At 48.8% G+C, this 9,410-nt stretch overlaps 1 protein-coding gene across 1 annotated transcript in view; it reads left to right on the top strand.

The window, feature by feature from the left end:
- Positions 1-4,014: 4,014 nt before the first annotated feature.
- The window catches only part of PAPPA2 (pappalysin 2), a 319,782-nt gene continuing 314,386 nt past the window's right edge, over positions 4,015-9,410 (top strand). The window contains exon 1 of the mRNA XM_061183079.1: positions 4,015-4,930. Coding sequence (XP_061039062.1) covers positions 4,015-4,930 — 916 coding nt within the window. The remainder of the gene's footprint in view (positions 4,931-9,410) is intronic.

The following is a 9,410-nucleotide window of genomic DNA, read 5'->3' as shown; positions in this document are numbered from 1 at the left end:
TTCCATTTCTCCCCTTTCCTCTTCCATCCCTCCCCTCCCCCCTCCCTCCTTCCCCCCTTTCCTTCTTTCCTCCCTCCTCCCTCTTCCCCTCCTCCTCTTTTCCCCTCACCCCCTTCTGTCCTTCTCCCCTTCTCTCCTCTCTCCACGTCCCCATCTCCCCATCCCCTCTCCCTCTCCCCTCTCTTCCCTCCTTCCTCTTTCCCTCCCTCTCCCTCTCGGTCCTTGTTTATCTGTAAGCTCCAATTTCTTGCCTTATAGATTTACCTGCAGAACAAGACACCGCTCCTCTTGCAAAAACTGTTTAAGAAATCCATATCCTCTCCCTTCATTCCTTGGGCATTTCAGAAATGATATTCCTCCCCCAACTACCCCCGTCAAAATAAAATAAATTCAGCCAGCTCCTGCTGTGTGTCCTTAAATCCATTCCCTCTAGCTTCGCTGGTTTGAAAGCCTGTACCCTAGAAGGGGCCTCCTGCATTTGCTGGCAACCCTGCTCGAGTCTGATCGCCACAGATAGTGCTTTGGAGTGAAAAAAAGGGGGAAAAACCCTCTCGTTGGAGATTTCAAAACAGATTCTACCAGTTTTCAAATCTGTGCACTTGTGAAGTGGCAGGGTTTGGGGAAGAGGCGTAGGAGACTTGGGGTGTGGGTGTTTGTCATAAACAAATAAGCCACAGAATTTATACATATATATAAATGTGCGTTTCCTTTGGCATGTTTGGTGTCTTTCTCCCTGGCATCCAGGGTGGGTGGTGTGCAAGTCTGACTTCTCTCACACTTTGGCTGGGGTCTGGTGTGTGACCGTGTGCGATGGAATTGAGGAGGGGGTTGCTGGGTCTTTGATGATTCACTTGACAGATTATTTGAATCCAGCCCACCTTTCCGCACATGTCAAACAGATGGGATCATTGTTAAAGCCTTGGGAGAGCCGTGGCTGAGCGGTGGGTAAGGCAGGGAGGGGAAGAGAGGAGGGGGACCGAGGGGAGAGGGGGCACCTTCCAGTAGCTTTGTGTTTTCACAGGTTGGAACTGACAGGAGCCCTTCTTCCCCGTGGGGGGTATTTTGGGGGCATGGGGCTGATGAGGGGTGGGATGGAAAGGAGAGAGAGAGGTGGGGTGTTGGTGGGCAGGGTTATGATGTCACAGCAAAAGTTACAACAGGAGGAAAACACAGAAATGGTTCAACATTTTTTTTTAAACTTTGGACTGCCAAGAGCTGAAGGAGAGTGGTGAGCAAAGGAATGAAGGGGAGAAGAGAGAAACTAAACTGGAAGCTTGAGTTTTGTGTAGCTTCTTGAAACCTTATGAATGGATTACTAGCAGCTGAGAGCCAGGAGAGACCTATAGGGGATGCAAGATCATTCACATACTAAAAGGGGGAGAAAAGCACGGCGGAACTCTTCTTCCTTGCTGTGTTATCCCTCCTTCCTGAAATGAATGGTATGAAACCTTTTTCTGAGGGTCCTGGGGGTGGCATGAGGGAGGGGGGTGTTTACTTCTCCTTTTCTTACCTGGGTATCTTCCCTTCATTTAAACGAAGGTTCCTCTCCTTCCTTCCCTCCTTTCTTTCCTGGTTTCTCTCTCTCTGTCTCTGTCTATCTCCTCTGCTTTTCTCTTTCTCTGTAATCTCCCCCCTACCCCCTACCAAAGCCCCAATTTCTATTGAGCTGCTTCGGGGTGAGGGGGAGGGAAAAGGGCTGAGTCAGAAAAGTGAAGGGAGACAAGGAGATGTTAAGAGGAAAAAGGACAGTCTAGGATTGAGGGATTTCTGTGTAGTGGTATCCACGTGCCTGAATTGATATCTTCTTTGGGGACTTGCTTTGAGGCTTCAGTGGATGCTGCTTAGGGAAACAGGGCATGCCAGGGATGGGGTGCTTAGGATACGACATTCTTAAAGCACATAAGTCAGTTATTAGCTAGAGGAGAGGAGTTTAGAAGACGATGAGAAGACCTAAGGCAAAAGAGGCAGTGTGATCTTACTCCAAAGTATGTGGGCTGCATGTTTTATATGTGGGCACACAAGCAGTGATTTTAGAACTGTAAGTGATTTTTCTTACTATTGAATGAAGGACCCAATATATTTCTCTACCTGTTTTGTACTCACCTGTGGTCAAACATCCTTACCTGTGTTGAGAATTCAGAATCATGCTCTGTGTGTGTGTGTGTGTGTGTGTGTGTGTGTGTACATGCACTTGTGTTTAGGCGGTAGGACTCTTTGAGATAGCTTACATCTAGGCAAACATTATTATGGAGGTTAAAATCACATTATTTACTTCCACATTCTATCCATTCATTTCAAATCAATTTAAAAAATAGCTGCTTTGGACTAGCTATTTATTTTTGTAATTTACTTATTTTGAGCATCTCTTTTGTTTATTTGCTCATTCAGCATATGGTGACTTTTAGTAACTTCAGAGTGAGAAACTTGAGCGAGAATAAGAAGACCTGTATCGTACAAATCCATGGCATTTCCGCTGAATGCTTCTTGCAGCAGGATAATTGATTTCTCCTTCCTCCCAATGTCTAATATAAAGTGAATTTGGGGTATTGTTCTTTTAAATAAGAAAAAATACAGGAGGTGTGCGGCAAAACAAAAGAAAGATGCAAGTGGTCCCTAAAAGCCTGGTGTGGATTTATCACGCAATAAGCAAGTTTGTTCACAACACATGTGTGAGTCTGTGTGTGTGTGTGTGTGTGTGTGTGTGTGTGTGGAGAGAGAGAGAGAGAGAGAGAGAATACACACAGAAAAGAGTGCTCCAAAACAGTATTGATTGTTGGCTATTGATTGTGTAGGCTGCAGCTGCTGGAAGAGAAAGCAAGAAATGTTTACTGGGGAAACCAAGAGTGGCGTCTGTCCCCTGTGCCTCAGTGAGGTGGGGAGGTTTTCAGGAGGGAGGAGGGGACAGAGAGTAGGTGGAGAGATGCACCGAACTTATTAGCTTTGACATCATCATTGTCTTTAAATGAAACAAACAAGAAGATAATTATAGGCAGAGAGAAAGGGAGAGAAGGGGAGCAGGAGGGACCGGAGAGAACAGGTCCCCTGAAGGCTATGCTCTCTTTTCCATCTTCCCAGGGACCCACAAGACTCACAGAAGGTGAAGTCAAGGGCTCTCAGACTCATAAGGTTACTAGGACACCAGACTGGCACCCCAAAGGAGAACTTTACGGAGACTTACAACACAGCAACAAGTTAGAAGGGGATAAAACAAACAAACAAACAAAACCTTTAACACTCAGCAACCCCAAGCACGGAGCTGAGGGAAACATTCTGACCTGCACAGGCAGACTGGAGGCTGGATGGAGAGCTGGCTGAGGAGGACATCTGGAGAGTGAAGGTTAAGTACCAGCTGGGATTTTTGTGCCCCCAGATTCTTTTTGGCTTTTTAGATAATAAGCATCAAATTCTGTGTGTCTGTATACCAGTTTTCCTAGCAGTTTATTGGAAGGTGGATGTATTTGAGGTTAAAGACTACAAAGAGAAGGTAACTCCTAGGGAAGGAAGAAGGAGAGAGTAAAGAAAATTAGAAGCTAAGATTCTTTGTAATGACTTCAGGTAGTGAGTGGTATGTTTGTGAGTGAGTGTGTATTTGAGAGGATTTGGCTTATGCCCAGGTGTCCCTCTTCTAGTATCAGCGAGGGGAGGGGCTATTGAAGAAAGAAAAAAAGAAAAAGAAAGAAACCTGAGCTCTCTGGAAGAAATTCATAGGAACCCAGAGAAACGAACTTCATTCTGCAAGGACTAAACCAGAGCAAGGAGAGAGAGGTCAAGGGCGAAGGGTGAGGGAAACACATACGGTGGGTGAGGTACAGAGGCCGCCCTGGCCCAGCACCCAGTGCAGGTAGCCAGAAGAGGTTCTCTTTTGGGGCTGCTTGAAAAAGTTTGGTCCGTGAACAAAACAGTTTGCCCGGTGACTGTGAATCCACTGCTAGCTGTCTCTTTCTCTTCTCTCCATCACCCTGGTGTGGTACCCAGAAGTTGACTTCTGGTTCTGTATAAAGAGCCAGCGGAGGTATGATGTGCTTAAAGATTCTGAGAATAAGCCTGGTGATTCTGGCTGGGTGGGCGCTCAGTACTGTCAGCTCTGAGCTGGGCTGGACACGCAAGAGATCCTTGGCTCAAAGAGGACACCTGAATCAGGTGCTGTTGGAAGGAGAACGCTGTTGGCTGGGGGCCAAGGTTAGAAGACCCAGAGCTGCTCCTCAGCATCACCTCTTTGGGGTCTACCCCAGCAGACCTGCGAACTACCTGAGGCCCTACCCTGCGGTGGATCAAGGAACGTACCATGCAGGGCGCAGTAAGCCAGACGCCGAGGGAATGGCTGTGAGCTCTGTTCCCCGAGACCTGACTGGAAGCGCAGGAGTGACAAGTGAGGCTGAGCGGCCAGCTGCCCTGTGGGTAGGGGATGGTCCTACTGGGCAGTCGGAGCTACTGGGAGATGATGACACTTATCTTGGCGATCAAGGTTCCAAGGAGCCTCTAGGTGAGGCTGGGACTCAAGAACACGGAGCCTTGGCTGCCACCAAGATCACCACCTTCCCACGCCAGAAGGAACCCGGACCAGAGACCCAAAGGAAGGGCCGGACCAAGACCAGGCGTCGTCACCAGGTGGCGAAGGGGCAGGCAGGAGGTGTGCAGGGAGACCCCAGTGTTGCCCCCCGGCACTTCCAACCTTGGTCTAAGCATCCCCTTATGCATGGGGTCAGAACCAGCTCTTCGGAGGGCAGCATCCAGAATGGTGGAGGGGACCCCGACTGGGAAGCAGAGACCTTTAGCCCCCAAGGAGGATTGCCTGTCTTGTACTTCTCTGGGAGGCGGGAGCAGCTGCTGCTACGTCCAGAAGTGCTGGCTGACATTCCCCGGGAGGCGTTCACAGTGGAAGCCTGGGTGAAACCGGAGGGAGGACAGAACAGCCCAGCCATCATTGCAGGTAATAACCCACTCCTGGGCTTTCCGTAGTCCGCGGGGGTAGGGTTGGCTTCCTTTTTTGACGAGGTTAGACTTTGGGGGCAAGGAAGGGAAAGGGACAGAGCAGGAGGGCCAGGGAGGGCTGGCTGAGCAGAGAGGGGGAAGGGCCTTTATTCATCTGCACAGCAGGATTCCAGACATCATCTACCTTAATGACTCTGTAACCACAAGAGCATTTGTCCCTTGTATTGATCTCATGTGGTTCTATACATTGTGCTGGCACTTAGGAGACCTCCAGCTCACTCTCTTATCCCTCTTTAAAGGAGAAGATCTCTGGTTCTTTGTCAGTGGGGAAGAGGTGTCACACTCCATTTCTCATAGTCCTGTATGAGATACCCAGGCAACTTTGAAACTACATGGAAGTGTAAAGACCTGGGCAGTGAGTCAAGCCTGGGCTGGGCTAGGCAGCGAGAGAGCAAGGCTGCCAGGTACACAGCCAATGGGTCCTGGTTGGTTTCCTTTTCTTTGAGCAGCCCTGGAATGTAGCAGAAAGCTACTACCTTGTCCAGGTCCTTGAGTCCCCTTTGCTTTGTCCTAAAAATCATGAGTGAGTCCAGCCTAGGAATAGCAAGGTCGACTGGAAAGGGTGGGCACTCACAAGCCAGGACCCTGGTTTCTAGCCCTGGCCGTTGTAAAAGGGACCTAAAATGCACCTTGTATAACTCTATGGTTTTAATCAGGGGCAGTGTTTGGGAACACTACCCACGTTTATTTTACTCTATACCCAGATCTTGGCTTTCATGGGAAGTCACCCAGAAAGACAAAGAGAAGAGTGGGGTTAGGAATGACTCCTTTGCCTTACTTCGGGGGTGGGGGGATTGGTTTCAGGCAAGGGGTGGTTGGGGGTTAGAAGTGATACTTCATCATTCAGTTTCTCATTATCCCTCTGGAGCCCCCCGTGACAGAACCTCACACGAGGCTAGGCACCTAGTAGAGCCATTTAAATCTTATTAATCCGGATTGTCCACAACACCGTTTGATGTTTGCCAGTCCTATGACATCGATGGGGTAACAGAAGGAATGAGAGGTATGCCAGAGGCAGACTGGGAATGGAACTCCAGAACCCCTCAAAGGCTTGACAGCTCCCCGTATTAAAAAATTCTCAGGTTACTGGATGCCTGCAAATAAGTTTCAGACTAGAGAGAGAAATCTGGAAGGAGGGAGCCTCTTGCAATGGGGTGTTGCTGGAACATCCCTTCCGGACACGCTGTCTCCCCCTCTTTGGCTGTGATTTCTCTTTTGGAAGCTGGGATTCCCAGACACTGAGTGCTCTAGAGTCTTGTGGTTTTGCGTGATTTTATTTTGGGGTGGGAGAGGGTGAAGGGAGGGGATAGAGAAGGGGCTGGGCTGTAAGATAGGTGGGGGCAGAGAAAGAGTAGAAGGAAATCCTTATTCTGGGGCCAAATGGAAGAAATAATGAGATGATTATCTGATCAGAGTTGGCAGCTTCACAGTTTTTCCCAGATGACATCTTCTTGCTGCCTAATCTCACTTCCTAGTACCCATCTGCCAGGGAAACTGTGTGCTTGCAGTCTAGACCGGGGCCTACCAGTCTGCTTACCCCTCCTCTGGCAGTAGCGGCATAGGGACCTGGGATCAGTTCCCTGGCTCTGAAGAATCAGAGAAGGATCCAGCAGGAATATAGGAGGGAGGCTCTAAGAGACCAGTGCTTTGAGTTGTTAAAACCCAAACCTGAGGGAACAGATTCTGGACAGTGGGTACCTGACCCCTCTTCCCATCCCTTTCATGTCCTTCTGTCTCATGCTCTGCAGTGGGGAGAACAGGGTCAGGATTTGATTCCAATTACAGCCTTCCTTGATGCACCTCCTCCCTTGCCCCCGCACCAAGCCCGTACATCTCCCTCCCGTGCCCACCTCCACCCCCGCCACCCTGCCACAGCACACACTCAGATCCTTCTCCAAAGTGCCCATCTGAATCCTCATAACCTCCCTAAGCATGTAAAATTAGGCAGGAAATCTTTCGCAGACAGTCTAGCTTCGGAGGTTTCTTTCTCTTCAAATCAAAGTGTTCCTGGAGGTGTGCTGGTATTTCCCCTATAGGTCCACACCAGGAAGGTGGAGGGCAGGGAATACCCAGGTCTATCTCCTCTCCACCTCCCACCCTGTATCTCTGTTCAGATTTGTGCACATCAGAAAATATTCAGGAAAGATTTAGGGTAAAAGTCTGGGAGAGATGGGGCCTGGGAACAAGGCTTTCATTCTTTAGGATTCTAGCAACCGGGTTCCCAAGGACATAGGCATCCTTGTCTACTCATTGTGAGCTCCGTACACTTCCCCTGGGGGCCCCAGGGCTGAGAACCATGAAGGGCCAAGGCTAGTCCCCCCCGCCTACCCCCGGAATAAAGGTCTCCGATTCGCTAATTTACTCACTCCTACCAACAGATCAGCCCAAATTCCCTCTCCGACCCTAGCACTGGTCCTTTTATTTGGTCACTGCCTGTTCCTGGGCTGGTTGGCCTTCAGCTGTGCAGAATGACCACAACTGAATTGTGTTCCTGAGAGCTAAATACAATTCAACCATGGAAGTTCTGCTTCTCCACTGAGGATAACCCAAGATGCTGCAAAACTTGGCTCCCATACTCTTCTCCAACAGCCCTCAAACCTCAGATTCTACCTACTTAACATAGACCCAGTTTCCCGGTTCTCCATCTACCAAACTTGGGGCATTTTCTCCTCGGCAGATATATTAAGTGATTCAGCTGCACCAGCCCTTGTAGAGGAACCCCCCCTGAGATGGGAGGCCTCAGGGAATACTTCCCACACAGGGCACTAGGTGGCAGCGTTGCTTCGTGCACAGGAGAGTAGGCGGTGCCTTGGAAGCCACGCAGTGGGGAATGTGTCTGGTTTCTCGGAGGGCTGTCCTTTCCCCCGGCCTCTGGGAGGTATTTAATCATCCCCTCCCAGAGCATTGTCGGTGGGTATCCCTTAGGGTCAGCTTCATACAAGTCTTTTTGCAGGGCCTATGTGAAAGGGCTAAAGTGGCATTCTTTGGGTTGTGACTAACTGGCACTTGTAACATCTGGTAAAGAAAACAAAATCAACTAGAGTTACCTCCCTCCCCCCCACCCCTAACTCCCACGTGCTTCCAAAATAGGAAGTTGGATTCTGGATGGATTGTTGGAATACTTTCATTTAGAGCCAAGGACAGTGCAGGCCTCACAGGCTTTCACTGCTAAGATTCTGGTCCCTGGAGGGGGAGTGATGGTGCTGGGCCCCCTGCAAGTTAGACCTTCTGAAGTTGCCAATCTCCTGTAGTTCTGACGTGGGGCAAGAGGGCCTAGGAAAAGACTGTGTGTGGCTGCTCCGGTGTAGGGGCCTCCATAAAAGTAACTACTCAGGGGCCTGGCAATTCAGGGATTTGTGGCCACCAAGGAGTAACCTGAGGTCAGGATCCCATTTGGATAGGCTGTTGGAACTCAGCAGTGGACTTAAGCCAAATTCTGTTCCATCCTCGTGTGAAATCTTTAAGCTCCAGCACCCAACCCTGAAACCATCCTGTTTCTCTCCTTCTCAACTTCCTTTCCTCTCCTTCAACCCCAACATACACAGAAGAGGACCTTTTAATAGGTTCCCCCTCACCCATAATTGATTTCAAATGTTCCCTGAGGTTGCCCATCTGAGTAACCACCTGCAGCTCCAAGAGGCAGGAGACTGAGTCAGTTAAGTCCATGGTAGAACTGGAGCCCGAGCCCACGTTTCTTCACTCAACAAATATTTATTGAGTGCCTTACCATGCAAAGCAGGGCAAGGCTCTGTGGGGAATACAAAGATGTCTAAGAAACTGTCCCTGACTTGAAGATGAGTTTTCCTTTTCTGAGGATCCAAGTTTCAGAGGAGATGCCAGGGCAGCATTTGGGAGTCAGACAGACCTAGAATCAGACCCCATCTGACACTTAATCAGTGCTGCGACCTGTGGCAATCCATTAAACTTTTCTGAGCTTTGGTGTCCTTAGATTGAGAAATGAGATAATGTCTTGCAGAGTTGTTACAATGTTTACTTGAATCATGTATGTAAAGTGCCCAACACAGGCTTGACCGTGGAATTTATTTACGAAGTGGTATTAACGGCGGGAGGTGATCATTGCTAAAAGCAGTGTGTTAACCAATGCATCTCTGGTGTTAACCCACCAACCTGCAATCCTTCCTCAGTTAGGATATTAATGTCTTAGGAATTTAGTTTGCTAATCTGTAAAATAGGAATGACGGTAAATAGGGTTTTTTTGCAAGATGATCTCAAGATGATTGAGAACGCTGTAGAATCAGTGGCTTGAAAAGACTGTTTTTTTAAAAAATCATTTTTTTTAAGGGTGGGCAATACTATTTAATACATTGGACAATGGTCCAAGGCTTTTTCTGGGGTCATACACTCTTCTGAGAATATGATGGAAGCTATGCTCACTTTCCAGAAATATGTCCGTGTCA

The sequence above is a fragment of the Eubalaena glacialis genome, chromosome 3, assembly GCF_028564815.1.
Source record: "Eubalaena glacialis isolate mEubGla1 chromosome 3, mEubGla1.1.hap2.+ XY, whole genome shotgun sequence".
Taxonomy (NCBI): Eukaryota; Metazoa; Chordata; class Mammalia; order Artiodactyla; family Balaenidae; genus Eubalaena; species Eubalaena glacialis.
Note: the sequence above shows the minus strand (reverse complement) of the source record. Positions and strands in the feature narration are given on the sequence as shown.